A 23222-nucleotide genomic window follows, 5' to 3' on the forward strand; every position below is an offset into this window, starting at 1 on the left:
GGCCGAGGCCACCGCGAAGGCACAGAGGAGGCATCCTTTCATCTGACTCGGTGAGAGACGTATCCGGATCCCAAATATCTCCGTGTTTGACAAGCAGTGCAGGATGGGAAAGTCACGAGTTCAGAAAGTCTTTTTTTAGCGCCACTTTCTAATGGACCAAGTGGGAAAATTCTAATGAATATGAATCCTTTCTCCTGTCAAAAGCTAGATTTGTCCTTAGGCTAAACCAGGCACGTCAAATCAATTATGAAGACATTACGCTCTTTATTAAGCTCCGAATTGGCCTGGTGGCGGTCTTCCACGCCTTCATTTCACTTAATCCGTATCTGAATTTGTGTTGAATTCAGCTCTAAATGGATAAGGATAACGGTCAAGGGCCTTTCTGAATAGGAAGAAACGTTATGCAAAGTGCCTTCGAATGACGGCGGCTCATCAACTCCACTCCTTCCGTAATGAATATTCATGATATCTGTGTGAATATATTATTCACAGAAAAAAGGCTCAAGTGCAGGGTTGCTCAGACATGGATATATTACTCAATGAATAATGGACCGAAGAAGGAAGTAACCACAACTGTGCAAGGAATGCATTAATAAATGTTCATAAGTCAAACATTCGACTCTCGCTAATGCATCAAAATGTTTTATTCATTAAATTTAGCGTGGCCTTGCAATTGATTATAGAAAGCATCCAGTACACCAGACACATTAGATATTAAAAGAGCCTCCAGCTACGATTACAGTGTGTGTGTGTGTGTGTGTGTGTGTGTGTGCGGGAGAGAGATCTCTTATACAGTAAGTTAGTTTTCTGAAACAAATGCCTGTTTTTAAGGGAATTTTATACACCAGTCATGACGGTAATGTGGTCTACTCCTGATGCTTTTTCTTTCCAAGGTGCTTTCAGCAAAATCAATGAACTGCAATGGTTGGTAAGAGTGGTAAATGACATTTCTGCAATGCGTGCATTCTATTCTTGCCTTGTGTCTTGTTCTTTCTTTTCAGAGCAGACCACACTGTCAGCCTGAAGAAGAAAAAAAAACAACACCATGACCGACGAATATGTTTTTTTTTTTTTTTTTTTTTAAAGATGCCGCTTATTACTAGAAATGCCACTTGAATTTGCCTCATACGTCTAGTCAAACAGCGCACTCTAAACCCTGACCAAATGATGTAGATAGGAATCAACTACCTGGACTTTCTAGTCAAAAGTTTGGAACATGGAAAGCACCACAAAAAGAATTCATACCAGGTGACCATGGAAATTGTTGGCTTTTTTGACATCTTTGGACAAGCAAACATTCGATCATCTTTGAAACAGTGCGTATTAATAAAGTTGAGACAGACTTGAACAAAACCAGAAGGAAAATGAGCTTTTTCAATCATTTAATTAACAGAAATATCAATAGATGTGATATTCGTCTGTGGAAAAAGTAAGTACAGTCTTGGTCTGAGAAGCTAGCACTGCCCCCCTTTAGCAGAAATAACTTCTTGTAGGCGTTTTGCATGATCGTCCCCCAGGCTTGCAGGAATTTTTGACCACTCTTTCATGCAATATTTATTCAGTTGCAAGATGTTTGAGGGTTTTCTTGAATGTACTGCTTGTATCAAATCCCCCCACAACATTTCAAAGGGATTGAAATCCGAGCTTTGACTAGGCCATTAATTCCATAACCCTCCATTTCTTCTTTTTGAGCCATTCCTTGGTGGATTTGCTAGTGTGCTTAGGCTCATTATCCTATTGAAAGGTCCCCTTTCGGTTCAACTTCAACATTCAGACAGATGACCTCACATTATCTTCAAGCACTCTTTGATATGATGCACAAATCATAGTTTAGTCAACGAATGCAAGCTGTCCAGTCCCTGAGGCAGTGAAGCAACCCCAAACATAACATTTCCACCACCGTGCTTCACAGTTGGTATGAGGTGCTTCTCCTGAAAAGCTGTCTTTGGTCTGCGCCAAACATGTCTGCTATTTCTGTGGCCAAACAACTCTGTCTTTGATTCGTCTGTCCAGAGCACATTATTCCAAAAGGCCTGGTCTTTGCCTGTATGCTCATTGGCAAACTGTAGTCTTGCAAAGGCTTTTTCCTGAGACGCCTCCCATGCAGGTCAAATTTGTGGAATCTCTTTCTGATTGTAGAAGCATGTACTTTGACACAAACAGTTGCAAGACATAGTAGCAGGTCCTGTGATGAAATTTTGGGCTTCATGGAGACTTCTTTTTGCATCAGGCTGTCTGCTCTTGGGCTGAATTTTCTGGGACGGCCAGTCCTGGACAAATTGCCAGTCGTTTGAAATCTGAGCCATTTGTAGATTATTGTCCTTACAGTGGAATGATGTATTTCAAATAATTTGGGGATCCCTTACCAGATTGATAGGCCTCCACAACCTTTTTTTCTGAAGGCCTTACAGAACTCTTTAGATCTTGGCATGATGACACCACACACACCTCCTACTGGAAAAAGCTGTAACCTCACAGTTACAATCTCATTTAGTGTCAAATAACCTTTCTGACCCGTTTAAGTCTGGCTTTCGAAATTTTCAAAGCACTGAAACAGCTCTCGTGTGGGTTGTAAATGACCTCCTCCTCCTCTCTGTTGACTCTAAGGGTCTCAATACTCTAATACTGTTTGACCCAAGTGCTGCGTTTGACACTATCTGGCACAAAACACTCCTTTCTTGTCTCACAGACATGGGTATCACTGGCGATGCACAAGCTTGGTTTCTATCATATCTAACACGTGGTAAATATCTGTTTCTGTTAAAGGATTTAAAGCCCCCAATGGCCCCGTCATCCGAGGCATTCCCCATGGCTCTGTACTTGGCCCTCTCCTTTTCATAATTTATGTGCTTCCCTCTGTCATGTCATTTGTCGTCACAATCTTCAATACCACTGCTTTGCTGACGACACACAGATCTATACAACCGCCCGGTCTGACATATCCATCTCAACCAGTGCACTAACAGCCTGTATTCATGAAATAAAACAGTGGCTTATATATTATATATTAAATAAAACTTCAATGCTCAGAAAACTGAAATAATGATTTTTGACTCACAAGCTCGCGGACACAATGTTGAAATAAGCCTGGAAATTGATGTCTTCCTCACAAAACCCACAGAAAAAAAAAATCTTCGAAGTACTTTTGACTTTCAAAGCACACATCAAATCTGTCAGCAAAACTGCCTTTTTTCACCTCAGACTAATTGCCAGATTGCATCCCATTCTTAACATGAAGGACACTGAATCACTGGATCATACACTCAGATCATCACAACCTGATTACTGCAATTGTCTGTTTTTTGGCCTCCCAGCCAAGTTGATTACCAAATTACATTACATTCAAAACTCTGCAACATGCGTTATTACCCATACAAAACGCTTCGACTGTATTACTCCCAATTTGCCTGGTTTGCATTGGTTGCATGTCTCCTGTCGCATTAAATTCAAACTTCTGCTCCTCACCTTCAAAGCCTTAAATAGGCTAGCACCCCAATACCATTGTGACTTACTGCACATGTACACACTAACATGCTCCTTTCGCTCATCAAACCTAGGACTTCTCTGTGTCCCTGAATTCCATCTCTCCACTGCTGGTGGGAGATCCTTCAGCATAGCTGCCCCTAAGTTATGGAAGTCACTCCCCCAAAATCTCTGGAACATATCCTCTATTTCCTTGTTTAAATCACAATTAAAATCCTTTCTTTTTCCCCAACACTACCTCTCTACGTCTGATGCCTGACTTTTTATTTTATAAAGCGTCCTTGAGCTACGGAAAGGTGCTGTATAAATAAAACTTATTATTATCATTATTATTATTATTATTATTATTATTATTTTTTTTTTTTGTTGTTGTTATTATTATTATTACATCAATAGTAAAGGGCACACCAGACACTAGATATGAGAGGGGTATAAATGAAACAGGTTCCACCTGCACTCCCTAAGCAGATTCTAATCACTAGCACCCAATCTCGAACACCTGATTCTAATTGTATGGATTTGAAGGTGTGATAAATGCAGGGGTGTACTTACTTTTTCCAGGTGACTGATCTGTTTTTTTGTTAATTTAAATTCTTAATTAATTTAAATATTTCATCGGGGGCAGTGGTGGCTTGACGGTTAAGACTCTCTGGGTTACTGATCGAAAGGTCGGGGGTTCAAGCCACAGCACTGCCAAGTTGCCACCGTTGAGCCCTTAACCCTCTCTGCTCCAGGGACGCCGTATCATGTCTAACCCTGCGCTCTGACCCCAACCCCAAAATATGCGAAGAACAAAGAATTTCACTGTGCTGTAATGTATGTGTGACCAATAAACGCTCATTATTGACATTCCTTTATAGAGTGGAGCAAAAATAAAAATAAAGTACTCCCCAAACAAAGAACTACTTAAAGAAACAAAATTATTAGTTTCCTTCCTTCCAGCTCAGCCAAACTACAAGGTTCTATCACCTGACCTTGGTTTGGACAGTAACATCAGCTTTCAGCTACCACAATCTGATCTGTATTCATATAGTAGTACATGTAAGCAAAAATGAATACATTGTTTTGGGATTTAAGAGAATTGAATACAAATACAAATGCGAAAAAATAGGTGTAGTATTCGTCATTGTTTTTGTTTGTTTGTTTTTTAGAAAGTTTGCCAGGTTCCTTGACTGAGATCCTGCCAGATGAGCCAAAAATAAGTAGCCTAAGCATGAGGATTTAAGCTAATATGACGCTTTATAGAAGATCTTCCAGAAACTCCTGGGGAGGGTTGCCAGGTTTTAACAAACACCCTCCCCAGTTACACCTCAAAAACCGCACAAAAGACCTGAAACTATCCCAAAATGTACTGAAATGGGTCTTTTTTTTCTTCTGTTGTTCTTTTTTTTTCCGGCCTGTCTTTGGTAAACAAGTTAACAGTGCTGCACCTTGTGAAACATAGTTAGCTTGCGTACTCAGTCACATTAGACAGAAGATTTCCAGAAAGTTCTACACAGCTTGATTCAGGAGTTGAATACAGTTCCAATCTTCTAGGGTTAACCAAAAAATAAACCAGCAACAACAGAACCTTCCAAACAAACGTCTAACACAGACCACGCCCACTTCAAAACACATACAGATATACGCAATGCCATTGCGCTACACCTCTATCATATAGGATGCCGAAGAATCCAGGAAAAATGGTGATCTCAGCAATTTCATATCTGGATAAGCTATTTACATAAGCTAATGCTGGTATTTGTATACTATATTATTGCACTGAATAATTCATGTGTCATTTACAGGAATCTTGTGTTTGATCTTCGGTCCTCTTTTTTTCTGTGTTGGTTTCTGGTTTTTATCCAGTGTCAGCTCAGCTTCCATTAGCCTTCATTACGTTGTGGTACTCCAGAAAACACTGCAGTTAGTCTTATTATAACACTTTTCAAATATCAGCATGTTCATGTTCTGTTCACCGCATGGCACAAGATGTCACATCAACCCACTTACTTGAATTTCATCAAAATGTAGACTGGCCAATGTGGCTTTATTTTTATTATTAGAAGTATAAATAATATGAATGGAAATATAGACACATAAACCTTCGTCCCAGGCTAGGCACCTGCTTTCTGATAGCAGATATTCACAGGCTACAGGTGGGAGAGGTGTAAAGGGACATGAAGGGAATGTGACTAAAACACCTTTTAGTTTTAGATTTACATGGAGCAGTCATTTTCATTTTTAGCAATGTTTACATTCAATACAATTTTATTTAGACGCAAATGTGCAGAAAATTTGCAGTTTTTTGACTTATTTAATGTTATAAGTAATTGTAATTGCATATTATACAGCTTAATCTTGACATCTCTTCTCTCTCTGTCTCTCTCTCTCTCTGTCTCTCTCGTTCAGCACTGTACTGAAAATGGATCTGTCACTCCATTGGATGATGGACTGCCTGATTTTTACAGCAAGCGAGTTCTACCCGATAGGTACAGCTGCCCGCCCCCAAACACCCCCCCCTCCCTCAACACATACACTTTACTAGCCAGACAGATGATGAGTCTCTAGAGGAACACCGTAGATGCTTTTACTGTAATTACATTCCCCCCCGTTAAACACATTTCTAATGAATCTGCTCTAAATTTGCCCTCCTGTGCTGGTGCACGCTGTTGCCTAGCGACCTGCCAGGCTCTCTGAGTATTCATTTAGTTTCCAGGCAACGGCTGCATGGAATCATGGGGGTTTCTGTGGGCCGACGAGAGCGCGCCATACCAGATAAATAATGCAGCCGGTCTAAACATTCGGATCATAAATAGTGATGATGTTAAACTTTTAAATATTAAAACTTTACCTTGTAAGATACATTAGTCATAACACTGGTATAGCATTGGTATCTTACAAGGTTTGGATTAGTTTACAAGAAGTGTCCTGGGTGTAAATGGCACAGTTTTGAAAAATAAATACCTATCATTTGTGGACATTTCAGTATCTGGGATTCCAATATCTAAATGATTGTGCACTTGACCAGATTTCTTTTGATTATGCCATCTTCTTACTCCTTTTTTAGAATATTCACATAACAGTATTTATTTGCTTTTGCCAACATTTTATTTATATATATATATATATATATATATATATATATATATATATATATATATATATATATATATATATATAATGTTTTAATATGCTTTAATATATAAAACATATGTGTCTGTGTGTGTATGTGTATATAACACACACATACATATATACACACATACATATATACATACACACATACATACATATATATATATATATATATATATATATATATATAGATGGAAGGCTGATTGCCTTGATTGAGTGAGTGTTCGTAGTGTATGAATGGGTGTGTGAATGTGTATGTGATTGTGCCCTGCGATGGACTGGCACCCTGTCCAGGGTGTACCCCGCCTTGTGCCCGATGCTCCCTGGGATAGACTCCAGGTTCCCCGTGACCCTGAAAAGTATAAGCGGTATAGATGATCGATGGATGGACGGATATATTAATGGAATTATAATGACAGTGATATACAGTATTGTTCAAACAAAATCCTTAGACACCCTTTTTTCTTTTTTTTACATACAAATTTTGTCCTAGGGGTTTTTAGGCATGCACGTAGAAAAGAGTAAATATTATCATTCATTTTCCAATATACTACAGGTAATGGAAACATGTGTTAAAGAAATAATATAATGTATATTAAGGAGCACTGTTCAGATAAAACCAAAATGGAAGCTGGTTAGAAGCTGCATAACCTCATTTGGTTTAGTTAATAACTGTCAATGTTTATGTAGAAATGTGTCACGAAGGTTTCGTTTTGAGTTCCCTACATGTATCTTTGTTTTGGTACTGTCTCCACCCCTGTTCTGTCGTTGGTGTGTTTCCTGATTGTGTCTAGGTGTTCTGTGTTAAGCCCTTGATTACTTTGTACATACCCTGTTGTGTTTTAGTCTCATTGCAAAGTCTGAGCCTTAAGCTGCGATCACGCAATGTCGTAATTTCCGACTTGTAAAAAGCGTTCACGTCCGAGTAGAACTCGTAATTACAACTTGTAAACTAGGAATATTCTGAGCGCTCCGACTTATACCACCTGTCCGCTGCAACGTCATGCGTAAACGGTCAAAGTGGCGGTGGTTTTAGCAGTAAAATGTAGTTAAGTAGTTATCTCATAATATTTCTATATAATTAATGTAGTCGACTATTATTAATGTCTTAATAATGCAAGATTAATGTGCAATGCACTTTAATGTAGCTAGCACAGAGCTGGATAGCCATCTAATGTCTAATGCCCCATTAAATACCAAGGCCCTTAACCCTCAACTTCTCAGTTGTATAAATGAAATAAATGTAAGTCTCTCTGGATAAGAGCGTCTACCAAATGCAGTAAATGTTAAGTTTATTAATAAGGAATTTGCATAACGACTGTTACTTTTTATATTGTGGTTTTGTCTATTGATTACTCAAATGTGGCTGTGTTTAAATCTGATGGTATGTTCTTTATTGTGCTTATCAGTATGTCTAGACAGTTGTCAAAAACATCATCTCAAATGGATTCATTTTGGCATTAATAGTGTTGCCATCGAAACATGTAATTTTGAGGTCGAGGACGTGAACAGCTCCGAGTAGAATGTCCGGGTTTTCAACTGCTAATTACGATAATTCCGACATGGCGTGAGCGCAGCGTGAGTTTCTCGTGGTCCATGATTAAGTGTTGTTTATTGGTCTGAACCAGGAAGCGTCTATTTCAATTCCATTTGCGAGTTAGAAAATGAGAACGATTGATGTCCAAAAGATACACAAAAGCATTTTGAGCTAATTTATTATTCTTTATTTATCTACTATTCTTGCTCTTTCTCGTCCTCTTCTCTTTTTCCTTCTCTTGTTCTCAGTCAGTTATCCTCTCTTCACAAGGCCCACTCCCTCCGGCGAAAGAAGAGACGCAACATGCTGGCTATCTTCGGTTTCCGTAGGAACCGGAATTCCACGCTGTCCAATCAGGAGTCGGATTCAGTGGGTGTCGTCTGTAGTGAGGATTGTCGGACCGTTGCCACGGCTCCCACTGGGTCAGTCGGCAGTTAGTAATCTAGCAGCTTTGCAGGGGGATAATTTGCTTTAAAGTCCTCATGACCCGTAAAAACACTCAAAATAAAAGCGCAGTTTTCAGCTACGTCTTTTTTTTTAAGGGCAAAAGGTCATAATGTGTTGGAAAAAACATAGGCACATTTGAGAAATTTGTGTAAAGTAGAGATTTTCCCTTGACACAGTACAGTGAAAGACAAAATGGAAGGGAAGATTTGTAACTGATGATGATGATTGTCAAGGCGTGTTCCTTGGGAAATACTTAAGTCTTTCATTGTACTCAAGTCTTCACCTTGGGACCGTGACCTCACATGGGTAATCAATAAAACCTACCCGTTGAGTCACGCTCATCCTCACCAACATGAGTGACCAAGCTATCCTGGTGCTCCGCCGTTTACATAACTTTTCCGGTCTACTACCTTACATTCGAGACCGTTCTTCCAGGGTGATTTCTTTCTGGGTTCATTCAAGGCTCTACGTGGAGTGACTTCAATGTTAGCAGATAGTCTGTGCGTATATGTACCACTTATATACTTAGAAAATACTCAGAAGGGGATTCACATGCATGCAATTATCAGAAGCACAGTTAGTTAAAGTGGATTGGAGTTTTCAGTCTTTTGATGATAAATTCACTCTCTTTTTTTTTTTTTTTAATCTGACCTTACATTTTTTCTCACCTTATCCAGGAATGCTCTTGAGAATATCTACACTCTTCTCCAGCCCCCCAGGATACCTGGTAGAGGTGGCTGCCCAGGTGAAGCTGATGGGAATGTAGAGGACCAGAAAATGGATGAGCAGAGAGTAGGGATGATGGAGATACGCTCTGTCCAGGGAATGCCGCTCTCTACATTCAGGACAAACAAACACCCCTTTTACGCTGGCAAAATGGTACGGTCCGTGTTCACTTTTAACACGCTGAAGAAGATGGTTGTCAAGTTGTGAAGCTTTTATAGTTGTTATATGAAGCTTGTAAAATGAGCAAAAACAACTGTGATGTTAATTACCTTAGTGACTGCTGAGTCATTTTCTTAACATCTGTTAGTGGAATCAGGTGCTAATCCTAATAGGACAATGCTAGCACATATCTGAACAGTTTGCTCTGCCAGTCCGGACTTTACTGAGAAAGATTCTTGTAACAGTTAGCACTTGAGCAAAAAAAACCCCACCTCAGCTGCTCAGCTATATGCCAGGATTATACTCTAAACAGTATCCTATTCTCATAAAACCCTCTGAAACCTACCACTTATACACTGGCAGAATAACAACAATGCTTTTGCTGTCAAGAGCAATTGTACATAGATTTTTTAAAAATCCCCAAGTTGTCACTTGTCGCTTACCAGCCCAAAGTCATCCGGAAGTGTCTTAATCCTCTTGTCCTACAGCAGTTTGCCAATGATTAAAAACTTTCAAAATGTAAAACACAAGCTTTGTTTCGTTACAAAATATTCACTATTTGGTGTTTTTGTGATTACAGAAATCTGAGACGGAACCTGACCATGACCCATCCTCAGGAACAGCTGACCGAGAGATCGACAGACAGACATTACGGCCAGGAGAGAAACAGATGAGCTGGGAGACAGACAGGCAAAGACAACTTGACAGAGAGCTTGAGTGGCAAAATCTCAGGAAATCTGAGAGTGAGACAGACGGGCAAACTCTGAGACACATAAGCAGAGAATTGGAAAGACAAGCGTCAAGACAGACAGACAAAACCTCAGAGAAAGAAGCAGACAGGCAGACCCTGAGGAAGACTGAAAAGGAGCTAGACAGACCAACGTCAAGGCAGATAGATAAGCCCGTTGAGAGAGAGTTAGACAAACACACTTTGAGACAGATCGACAGGGAGCTAGACAGGCAGACACTGTGGAAGGCAGAGAGAGAGTTAGACAGACAGGCTCTGAGACAGATAGACCGAGAGTTAGACAGGCAAAATCTATGGAGGGCAGACAGGCATTCAGAGAGGGAGTTGGACAGACACACGCTGAGGCAGATCGACAGGCAGGCCGAGGCTCAACAGAAACAGTGGTTAGAGACGCGAAAAGGTTCAGAGAGGAAGTGGGCGGAGTCAAAACAGCCAACGGACGCACAGTGGACAGACCTAAGGCAGGTGGACAGGCAGTCTGAGAGGCAGTGGATGGACAGACAGATAGACAGACATGCACCCGGGCAGCACAGGATACCGTCCCCCATCGCTGAGAAGGAAGTCTGCATAGATGCAGATATGCAAATGTACTGTGAAGCATCTATAATCACCGACACACACTCTGATTCAGGCTCCTGGGAGCAGCCGATGGAAAGAAGCCCACCTTCAGATCCACAAATGGAACACCGGATCGAGCCATATCCATCAGACGAGAGATGTAGGGGGGCAGGCACCAGAGGGACATCAGTGGGGCGTCTCATACTGTGCCCATCCAAACCGGAGCCACCTCCGCAGAGCAGCAAGCCCAGTTTAGCCAAACTCAGACAGAGACCTCTGCAGGAGAGCTCAGGTACTGCAGCTTCTCTTAAACATCTAAAATAGATAAAAGCCTTGAAAACATTATTTAATTAGTCTATCCTGTTTGACTTCCCAAACGAAACATTGAATGTCAATAAATGCACATTTTTATTACATTTTAATCAATTGGGAGTGTGTGTTTTTTAAAAAAAATTTATAACATTTTTTAAAAAAATGTGTTTTAGGTACCGAGGATGAATTTGGAGAGAGCAATAGTAGCTTCCGAGTGGAAAGGAAAGACAAAGATGGAGGGATGGAGCGAGTAAGAGAAACAGATACACACCATCCTCCAATCCCAGCAAAGGTATGCGGGTATCTGTGGGTGCACATACTTGGATTGTTCACTGCTAGCAGTTTATTGATAAGGGTTACAGATATACAGTAGTACTTCAAAGTTTGTGAACCCTTTAGAATTTTCTACATTTCTGCGTAAATATGAAGTAAAACTTTGTCATATTTTCACACAAGTTCTAAAAGTATACAAAGAGAACACAATTAAACAAAATGAGAAAAAAACAAAAACATTATACTTGGCCATTTATTTCTTGAGGAAAATGATCAAATATTACATATTTGTGAGTGGCAAAAGTGTGTGAACTTCTAGTGTAAGCAGTTCATTTGATGTCAGGTGTTTTCAATCAGTGGGATGATAATCAGGTGAGTGTGTACCCTGTTTTATTTAAAGAACAGGGATTTATCAGATTCGGATCTTTACAACACCTGTTTCTGGAAGTGTATCATGGCACAAACGCAGGAGATTTCTGAGGTCCTCAGAAAAAGAGTTGTTGATGCTCATCAGACTGGAAAAGTTTACAAAATGATCTCTGAAGAGTTTGGACTCCACCAATCCACAGTCAGACAGCTTGTGTACAAATTGAGGAAATTCAAGACCATTGTTACCCTCCCCAGGAGGGAAGACCAACAAAGATCACTCAAAGAGCAAGATGTGTAAACGAGTAAGGAAGCAGGGTAATTTTTAAGCAACTAAAGGCCTTCCTCACACTGGCTAATGTTAATGTTAATGAATCCACCATCATAAGAACACGGAACAGCAATGGTGTACAGTACATGGCAGGGTTGCAAGGAGAAAGCCACTGCTCTCCAAAAAGAACATTGCTGCTCATTTACAGTTTCTAAAAATCACATGGACAAGCCAGAAGGCTATTGGAAAATGTTTTGTGGATAGATGATACCAAAATAGAAGCAATATTATGTTTAGAGAAAGAAAAACACTGCATTCCAGCATAACCTTATCCCATTTGTGAAACATGGTGGTGGTAGTGTCATAGTTTGGGCCTGTTTTACTGCATCTAGGCCAGGAAGACTTGCCATCATTGATGAAACAATGAATTCTGAATTATTCCACCGAATTTTAAAGGAACACATCAGGTCATTCTAACAACAAATGGTTAAAGAAGTATGAAGTTAATATTTTGGAATGACCAAGTCAAAGACCTGACCTTAATCCAATAGAAATGTTGTGGAAGAACCTGAAGCAAGCCGTTCATGTGAGGAAACCCACCAACATCCCAGAGCTGAAGATGTGCAGGACTCATCAACAGTTACTGGAAACATTTATCTGCAGTTATTGCTGCACAAGGGGGTCACACCAGATACTGAAAGCAAAGGTTCACATACTTTTGCCTCTCACAGATATGTAATATTGGATCATTTTCCTCAATAAATAAATGACCAAGTATAATATTTTTGTCTAATTTCTTTAATTGATTGTTATTAATTATGTTGTTGAAAATTCTACAAACTTTCAAACATGACTGCATATAAAAGAGCTGACATGCTGGTTTATAAAGCATTTCAGACTCTGGCAACTGTAAGTTGTATCTCCAATACTGTGGTACAATGACTACTGGCTGGTAAGGAAATAATGCTTGCAGCAAAAGATGCAAGAGCACAGAGATCTTACAGACACCATTTCAAGCTTTCAAGGCCAGATTGTCAGGATATTGGTGTAAACATGGTACACAAGGTGCCACTGGTACCTGGACAAGTCATTGGTCCACAGGCTCAGGAGCCATTAATTGATCACCTCCTTCTGTCTAAGACAAGAGCAAAACACATGCCTCTCTAGGTATTCTAGGTCTGCTCTAAAAACATTGTTCTGTTCAATAACAAAGATCGCAACAGTGGATTTGCAGGAGCTATGCAGGATATAGCGGGGACCACATTCATCACGCCATCACAGCGCCCCAGAAGACAAAGATTGTTTTCATGCCAGAACATTGTAAGTCACTGTGGCACAGCAGAACACACACCATGGAATTATGGGTATTAGCCTTGTGAGTGACCCCATCATACTGGGCTATTTGCATGGGAGTGCATAGTCCAAACTCTTCTTAAACGTGTGCCAGGTTTCCAACTGTCTCTTTGGTGATCCCACAGTAGGATTTGGATTTGGAGCAGTTGGAGCACCGTATGAATCAGTGGAAGATGCAGGAAAAAAATTTCACGGAAGACAGCCTTATTACTTGCCATTACTATGGGACCAAAGTTCAAACGTGTTGTGCTGTGCTCAAACTCAGCACTCCTACCAAAGATAATGAGACCACATATATATATTATAGCAATAAACTTTTGGACCTAGCTGCCCTTGTAGATGAGAGTGTGCCCAGGCCAGCCTTATGTTAAGTCAGAGCTCCCAGGCACTTTGTACACCGACCAGCTGTTTGTGTGCTTTGGGGAAGACCATCTGCTCTAAAGGAAGTGGTTGTGCTCGGACAGTTGCACAAAGGTCAAGATGTACCTTCTTCTATTAAATGCTGTTTGACCGGTGATATGGGTACGTCCTAGAAGGTTATAAGAGGAGTGTCACTTGTGGATCTTATGTAGTAGTGACATGGAGTTCATGGTCTACCTTTGACAGAGTTTACAGTTTGAATGTTGTCATACCAACCCATGTGCTCTATGGTAAATTTGAGTGACCTTCACCTTCAATAAAGTACAGCATCAGGACTATTAAGACCAACTCTTATACTCAATAGAGTACGGTACATTATAGACCGTGAGGACACTATAGTTTTGCCCATAGACTTAATCACTTGTTTTGTGATTAAGTCTATGGGCACTAAACACTGTGCTACCAGACTTAACTTCCTGTTTAGAGACACGCAACACATGTATTATCATCTAACATCTGACATACTGAGGGCAGTTTAGAGGTGTATAAAATGCTATGTCAATTGATTCTGTTGCCATTTTCTCTACCGACTCATAGCCAAAGACTGCTCCGTATGTGCTCTCACCCACCGAATCAGCCAGCGATAGGAAGATCCTTCCAGCTACACCTCCAGCCCCCACAAAACCCACCCTAGGGCTGACTGAACGTTCCCATACTCAAGGTCTGCCTTTATTTTTATTGATTAGTATCATGTTTAACCTTGATTATAATTGTATTTTAATCTTTAATGCTGTTTGTGATGAATGCATTTGTGAAGAATGTTAGTATTATTCTAATAAGTCCAAGCATCACACCAAAATACTTTCTATGTATGTGTAATCTAATTTTCTTTAGAACTGGGGTAACTGATCAGCACACTGGTCTAACAGATTTATCTGGAGCAGCATGCAGTTTAATACACATTTATTACGTATGAGTAATTATACTTTTTTCCCCACATCCATCCATTCCTCATTTTTACTTCACTTGACACACACACACAGTAGTGAGTTTCATGTAAGTCAATGCAACACTCACTGCTCACTGCTAACATGGAAGTATTTTGAAAAGCCATCGAACCAGAGATATGTTCTATGTTCCTGAGTTCTTTCATTACTCCCAGTTGAAGTTATCCTGGGTAATAAGTAGTTCAGCACCATATCTATATAAATACTTGATGATGATTGGGTATATTGATAAATCGGTTTGTAACTGAAGCTTATTACATTAGTTATTAAATATTAGTGTAATGTTTATAAGTAAATGAATCCTGGGTAATTGGTAGTTCTGTGTGTACGTGCATGGCGAGCAGGCGAGGAGTGTGTGAGACCGCAGGCTCCAGTCAAACCACAGAGAAACAGAAAAGCTCTGTCCTGTGACACAGGTATTTTGTTTGGTTGTGTATATACACACACACACACACACACACACACACACACACACATATTAATTTGGTAGCATGGCTCATCATATGTTTCATGATCTATGTTTGTGTGGTGTATTGGATTTTTGTTGTTGTTGGGTTTTTTTGTAATTCTTGCTGATATTGCTGTCATCATTAGGCTTTGTATGTGAAAGTGTGTACTTGTGCATAAATTCAGTGTGTGTGTGGTCAGTTGTGACACATGTCAGTGTGTAAGGTCACATGTGTAAAGTGTCCTGACGTTGTCCTTGTGCGGTGTTTGTTGCTACAGGCACAGACAGGGACAGCCCTAATAACCTGGAGAAGCCCCCAATCCCTCGCAACCCCCCTGTGAAAAAACCTAGAGCCCCCCAGAACAGAAACCAATCCCTGGACCATCCTGGTACTGTGTGTGTGTGTGTGTGTGTGTGTGTGTGTGTGTGTGTGTGTGTGTGTGTGTGTGTGTGTGTGTGTTTCAGATGACGTCACATAAATGCTGTCAACTTTATCTCTCTCTGTCTCTCTTACTTTCTCTCTCTCACACGTACACACACACACACAAACACACACACACACACACACACACACACACACACACACACACACACACACACACACACAAATGCACATATGCCCTCAAAATTTTTTAAATAAATTTCTTCTGTTAAAATTCAGATGAAATTTTCAAAATTACAGCAAACACCCCCCCCCCCCCCTCCCCCCAAAACACTTTTTTTTAAAAGCCCCAGCAAAAATTTATGGCTGTGACAATAACAAAAAAAAACTCAGAGAAAGCCTGTACGGTAAAATTTATATCTGGAATCTGTATATTTCTGTAAAATCACCATTCAAATAAAACTGAATTGAATTGAACTGAATTAATTGAGTCCAAGTGCAAACAGCCAATAGTCAGGTGAGTTGGAGCGTGACATAGAGTGTGTGTCCTGGGATGTATAGTCTGTTGCATCAGTGTTTGTAAGCCATGGTGCATTCTGGGAACTCGACATGACAGTCCTCTCTTAATGAGAAGGTTTTTTCTAAAAACAAACAAACAAACAAACTCAAATCTCAAATTTTTTAATTCATCCTTTTGTGAACCCTGAAGGGTTGGATCCAAAATGTAGATAATCCAAAAGTAAACTATTGTTTAGGCTTGTTACTGATAACAGGATTACTTCCCATCGTGGCCTCTTGTATTCGTGGTTAAAATATTCTGGAAGTACTGATTCCTCTCATTGCATTTTTTCTTTTTCCCCTTCATTTCCTTCTCCCCTAATATTTTCTCCCACTTCATCCCTCTCGTCGTCTTTCTCTCTGTACAGATAGTGTTGGAGTGTTGCCTGGTAACAGTGAGCCCTTGTGACCACTTACCCACCGATGGCTGACCAGGAGGTTGTCATGACAACAGGTGGATGATGACGACAACGACGAAGATGATGATGATTGTGACCAAAAAAAAAAACCCATTTTAATAGATAAATAAATAAAAGGTGATCAGAGATCAGAACTGTGAGAGTAACCCCAAAAAAGGAATGTAGGAAAGGCTGGTGATAGCATTTATGTAAAGCAGTGGTTCTCAAACTAGGGGCTGTGGCCCCCACCAGATGGTGCCAGGGGGGCCGTGTAGAAATTCTAGAACAGAATTTTTTTAAAATTAATTTTATCTGTATGTAAGTCGGGATTGTGAACCTTTACACTATGATGTACATAAAAATGAGAAATATTAATGAATGAAATCAGTTATACACAGCACACTAAGACACACATCAAAACAAAGACATATGTTGATATACTAGTGTACAGTGCTGTTAGCCACACGTTGATAAAACCTAAAACTATTTTAAATCGATACGTTTTTAGATAGAGGACGTAGTCTCTTATCTGAGAACGTTAATACAGAAAAGCCTAGTGTGAAAAAAACTAAACTGCAAAAATTTGACAAAGGGATGCACCCTACACAAAGGGGGCCTTATGCTGAAAACGTTTGAGAACCACTGATGTAAAGCGATATGCACTTGAGTTGATGTGTGTACTTGCAGTTTATTGTTTGTTTGTTTGTTTTTTACATGCATCACTATCTTTGTCACATTGAACTTGTCTGACATAAAAAATGTAAGCAATTTTCAGTAATTACATGATGACTAAAATGCTTGCAACTCAAACGCTAGCTTACAATTGCTAGGGGGCCAAGCACCAAAAATTATTTATTTATTTATTTATTTATTATTCTTATTATTATTAACAGAATAACAATAATAATTGATATTTTCTTTCATTTTTTTACAGCTGTGTTTACTGGAAATGGGAAAAAAAATATATTTGTATTTGTTTATTAAAAAACTATAGATTTTCTGTTGTTTGCGCTCACAGATTCCGTCTATGACCGCTGTTAGCATTCTTTGCTATGGAATTTGATTTGTTGATATTTATGCCTATCTGCTTTCCTGAGCTGATGTCTAATATATTTTGTACAAAATGAGGAAGTTATCTATATGAATTAAAGACTTAAGTTGGGAGTCCTAAGAGAAGATCATTGTTTCTGGCTAGCACTCATGGGTCAAGCATATTAGGTATGTTAAACATATTACTTTAACAACTGCTAAAAGGCAAACAGTAAACATAACAACTTGTTCACCATTATAATAATACAGTATAAATAGTGACTGATCTGCAAAATGATTGATTCAAATTAGATTTGTTTAAAGATTAATAATGTTTATAACCGTCATGGAGATTTGTCCTTGTTTATGTTTCAGATACTGCAGAAAATCCAGGCCTCCCCATACTCTGTATGGGAAACAAAACAAAAGGGGTTCTTCAAGGCATTTAGTTGAAGACAGTTCAAGTTTAGGACTGTCCTGTGTCTGTTACAATATTGTATACAGTAATCCTGAATCAGCTGAGCAAAATGTCAAATTAACTATATAGTTGGGCAAGATGAATAACACAGCCCCAAGAGAAAAGTAAGAGCATCTTTACATATTCATTTAAAGATGAAAAAGCTCACAATCCTTCCTAGATCAAACACATAATGGCAAATCAACCCCCCATTAGGAGTCTACATGACTTGGCCAAAGTATGTTTAAGGTGCTTAACATGGTCCAAACTAGGTATTGAATTTGATTGTATGAAACATTGAATCTTACAATTTTTTGCTAATTTAGTGGCAAACCTAGCATCAGTCCGAGGCAAACCAGAACCTACTGCCTCTGGATGCACTGGTATGCCTAAGATCTGGATTAGGTGGCTGACTCTAGAGGTCCCTTGAGTTTTCTTCCCAGAACCACCTCAGCAGGTGTGAAACCAGTGCTTCACTCTCATGTAGTGTTAATGCCAATTCAGAACTCTGGTCCCATAAGCAATAATGCAGGCAATCATAGTTTTTAGGGTCCTGCTGATGCATTTTGGTTAAATTGGTTTGTGGATATTAGGCAGCAGTTAATCTTTGAACAAGACCCTGATAGGCTGGTTTACCCCTTCAGGTGACGATGTCCTTGATGAGGATCTGTGGAGCTTTAGTTGGTTGAAGGGGGCACATCTTATACCGCTTACTGCAATAATCCACAACCACATGTAGGTGTTCATTTTATGCAATAAGATCAATATCCCATATACAGTTGCAATCAAAATTATTCAGCCCCCATTGAAAATCAGGATTATTGTAAAAATTGGCAGACATTCAGCTGTTTGAAATGAGCAAATCAAACAACAGCAATTGAAATCGTTTAACACAATGAAGTGGTTTCCCTAAATTTAACTGAAAATGCACCTTACAATGACTTCTCCAGTTTCAAAATTATTCAACCCCTTCATGGTAAGCATCTTTAGTACTTAATAGAGCACCCTTTTGCTGTTATGACCTGCTGAAAATGAGATGCAGAGCTTCTGGCAGTGTTGCTGAGGAATCTTATCCCATTCCTCATGAGCAATGGCCTCCAGTTCAGTAATATTCTTGGGTTTGCATGCTCCAACCGCCTTCTTCAAATACCACCAGAGATTTTCTATGGGGTTCAATTCAGGTGACTGTGATGGCCCTGTAGAATCTTCCAGGACTTCTTCTGCAACCAAGCCTTGGTGGAATTTGAGGTATGCTTGGGATCATCGTCCTGTTGGAAGGTCCAATGATGCCCAAGCTTCAGCTTCCTCATGGACGTCATGACATTTTCACCTAGGATTCCCTGATGCTTCAATGAATCCATCTCGCCTTTCACACTTTGCAGGTTTCCAGTGTCAGAGGATGCAAAGAAGCCGCAGAGCATCACCGAGCCACCACCATGCTTGACTGCGGACAGAGTGTTCTTTCTTCATTCTTCTTCCTCCAGACATACCGCTGATCCATCGTGCTGAAAAGTTCCAGATTTGTTTCATCGCTCCACAGAACAGAATCCCAAAACTTCTGTGGCTTATTTATATGATTTTGAGCGACTTTTCTTGTGCTTTTGGGTCAGAAGTGGTGAACGTCTTGGAGTTCTGGCATGGAAACCTTCTGCGTTTAGTACGCGCACCTTACTGAGCTCACTGAAACCTCAGTGCTTGTTATACCGAGTCTTGCTGCAGGTCTTTTGCAGTCACTCGAGGGTTTTCCACAACCTGCCTTCTCAGAAATCTGCTTGCAGCCGTTGATAGCATCCTTTTTCTGCCCCGTCCAGGTATTTCATGCATTTTCTCCCCCTAGCCAGTTCAAGTATTTCATGTGTTCCAGCTCAAGCACACCTGATGCAACTAATGAAGCGCTTGATTAGTAACATCAGGTGTGCTTGAGACAACACCTATTTTGCATATTTATGCTGTTGTTAGGGATTCTGCTAACATAATTTTGAAACCGGAGAAATCATTATAAGTTGTATTTTCAGTTGAATTTGCAGAAACCACTTGAAGCATTCATTGTGTTGAACTATTTCAGTTGTTTGATTTGTTCATTGCAAACAGCTGAAAGTATGTAAATTTCAACAATAAACCTGATTTGCAATGGGGGTTGAATAATTTTGATTCCAACAGTATATGCCCATGCTCTCTGGGTGAAAGGAATGCCGTACTCTCTCTCCTCTGACACTACACGATCAAGTGCGTCTGTGAGCTTATGAATGCAGAAGTGCAAATAGTGCTTTTCTCTGAGTGTGCTACATTGCCCAGTGATACAGTTTGAGTAGTAGTTGGCTTCATGTGTCTCTTAAAAGGCATACCTATTGTACATGGCTGTTCGGGGGAACTGGCAGGTTACATCATGGGAATACTCTAAAACATATTTCTGGAACTATATTGATAACAAGACTTGTAGTATCTGACCCTGCTGATGGTCTGGTACTGAGCCATTTCAGCTCGCTAGCTGCTATATTGAGTATCTCTTTCAGCCCAGTCCGCTGGAAGGTCATGAAATGGTTTGACGGCCCATAGTGTTTAGCAGTGATACAGGTGAGTGTCGCATAGTCGGAAACAACTTTGAAATGTTGTCCTTCCAAGTACACTAACATTTATATTTGTTACATTTGCAGCAATGGGCAAATCCCTTATCCATACTTACAACATTGCTTTGTAGTGTCCATCCAAAACATATCCTCATGTTAGTACAAACAGGTCATGACCTAAGAATACTATCTTTCAAGATCAATCTTTGTTAGAGAGAAGTTAGTACAGCTCTCAATTTTCTCAAAAGCCCACATTACTGCTAGACAATAGTTCTTTTCTGTAGTTCTTCCTCCAAAATCCTGGACACAAAGACAATGACATGTTCTTATCCATTCACCTCTTAAGTGATTATAACCCCTAGAGCATGAATACTGACATCAATCTGGTCCTGAATGGTTCTGGTGAAATCTGGTAGAATTAGAATAAGAGTTTAATGTCCTCAAATTATCTCCTATATTTATACACAACTGTGTGCGATTGTGCCCTGCGATGGGTTGTAACCCTGTTCAGGGTGTCCCCCGCCTTGTGCCCCATGTTTCCTGAGATAGGCTCCAGGCTTCCCAGAGAAGTGTAAGTTGTGCTAGTGGTACCAGCTGATTAACCCCATAATATTCTCAAGAAGGGTTACTTTAGGGTAAGGGTAAGGTTGAGGGTAATTCCTGCTTTATAGAGACTCTCAAACACTTCTTGAAGGTGGACAAAGTGCAGTTTGACTGTGCCTGAATAGACAATGTAAACCAAGCAGATAGTTCATCTTGATTTGCTCAGGACTGGAAGGATGCTGTGGCATTTTTTGAGGCCAAATGGAAGAACAGAAAACTCAAACAACCCTTGACATATTGGGGGCAGTAATGCATGCACAGTTGTGGAGATTTGTCAGCGGATTTTGTGTGGCACATGCTTTTCTGCCGTTCCACCCACATCAATACAGTGTGCAAAAAATTGCTAAAGAAAAAGCAAACACCAAAATAAACCAGCAATGCACAATTATGTCAGTATGAAAACAGTGTCCAAATGACTTGCTAATGCAGAGTTACTGTCTACATTTATTTATTGCAAATCAAGTGAAGGATTGTCAGTGTTGTTCATGAAATATTCATATTGATAGGCTTTCCAGCAACATACTGTATGTAGATGAGTGTATTCAAATTGCTTAAGGTATGATTAGATAGATCGCCTTTCTTCGTTTCAGGTCATTTGTCCACTAAGTTTAAGGCCCTGTTTATGGTTCTGTGGTGGTGTAATAAAATGTCCAGCATAAATCATCCTGATTGTATCATTTATCTGCTGTGTTAATTTGTACAAACATAAATGTAGTTCAAATCTTATATAGCTCACGTTCCTAAAGACATTTTGGACTTCAATAGCTGCTCCTAAAACTACATATTTGAACTCAAATATTCATGTTGCACCATGTTTGCAAAGCAGAAGACATGCTAGCCTAGCTGACGCAGAGATACGGCTTTATGCTTGCCGTGCTCTTTCCCCCAAAACCATTACTCTGCTCTACACTACACCGTTTGGCCACTGACGTTTTACTGTCTGTTATCATCCTGCTAATTCTATTCTATACAGTATATTCTGTATATCTCTATATAGTTGAACAATTCATAGTATATATTCTAGGTTATCTTTATATATTATTCTATACTGAATATTCTGTATATACATTGTATATTGTCCTTGGAAAAGCTGGGTAATGTTGTTCTATCTATCTATCTATCTATCTATCTATCTATCTATCTATCTATCTATCTAACATAGAACATATACTTATTTTTGTTTTGCTGATTTTGTAACTTTCAGCTTAGCTCTGAAACATATCCATACATTGCCCATGTTTTGATGAACCAGCAGGGGGCATCATACACCAACAAAGAGCTTTCAGACTGTGCACTATCTCACTTTCTCACACCACAACTCAAACTAACATGAACATATTCCCACACGCCAGGGAACATTCATCTAGCAGTCATTCTGCAGGTTGTTAGGAGCAACCAAGCAGTGATCCCTTTTCACCTAGCGATGTCGTAGGAGGAGATAAGGACCACTGTGTCTGTGGGGTCCCTCTGCCTCTCTCTCTCTCTCTCTCTCTCTCTCTCTCTCTCTCTCTCTCTCTCTCTCTCTCTCTCTTTCGACATGGTTGAGTATGTGGGCATAATTTAAGTGTTCAGTTAACTGCTGATTGGTGTTTTATAGACTTCCATTAGCTAGATCAGACATAGTTTAATAGGTTGATTGACTAGATTTGTGGTAACTTGGACATTTCACCAAACATATTTTAAGTTGTATATAATAGCTTACATTCTGTTTTGCAGAATTAAAACTAAAACTAAGGGACTTATATATTATTTGAACCCAGGTCTTTCCTTGTGTAAATACTGCTCCTAATAGAAAAGATAGCAAATAACAACCCTGACATGTCTATTGCAATACGTATTGTGCATTAATGTCTAGAAGAAAAGGAGGCTCTTCATTAGACCTGCTGACCTGCGTGGGCAGGTTTGAGCTGTGAAACATGAAATGTGGGTGAGATATGATAATGATCCAGCATAACGATATGACCGTTCAATATTTTGAACCGACTAATAAACGTATTACTTAACCTTCTGGAAAGATTTTTTTTTTCATGTTTCTCTGCTGGAAAAACATGCTTGTTGGTGGT

At 39.7% G+C, this 23222-nt stretch overlaps 1 protein-coding gene across 3 annotated transcripts in view; it reads left to right on the top strand.

The window, feature by feature from the left end:
* LOC108275256 (capping protein, Arp2/3 and myosin-I linker protein 3) overlaps positions 1-16695 on the top strand; it is a 61511-nt gene extending 44816 nt beyond the window's left edge. Inside the window, exons 31-40 of one of the 3 annotated variants that reach the window (XM_053687083.1) lie at positions 1-50; positions 5875-5954; positions 8386-8559; positions 9262-9463; positions 10050-11067; positions 11261-11379; positions 14308-14431; positions 15062-15133; positions 15444-15554; positions 16474-16695. The exon at positions 1-50 is cut by the window's left edge and continues 138 nt beyond it. In XM_053687083.1, coding sequence (XP_053543058.1) covers positions 1-50; positions 5875-5954; positions 8386-8559; positions 9262-9463; positions 10050-11067; positions 11261-11379; positions 14308-14431; positions 15062-15133; positions 15444-15554; positions 16474-16514 — 1991 coding nt within the window. In that variant the 3' untranslated portion in view covers positions 16515-16695. Of the gene's footprint in view, positions 51-5874; positions 5955-8385; positions 8560-9261; positions 9464-10049; positions 11068-11260; positions 11380-14307; positions 14432-15061; positions 15134-15443; positions 15847-16473 lie in introns of those variants that run through there. The other 2 variants (XM_053687084.1, XM_053687082.1) reach the window with 2 other exon arrangements.
* Positions 16696-23222: the final 6527 nt, after the last annotated feature.

The sequence above is a fragment of the Ictalurus punctatus genome, chromosome 2 (assembly GCF_001660625.3).
Source record: "Ictalurus punctatus breed USDA103 chromosome 2, Coco_2.0, whole genome shotgun sequence".
NCBI lineage: Eukaryota > Metazoa > Chordata > Actinopteri > Siluriformes > Ictaluridae > Ictalurus > Ictalurus punctatus.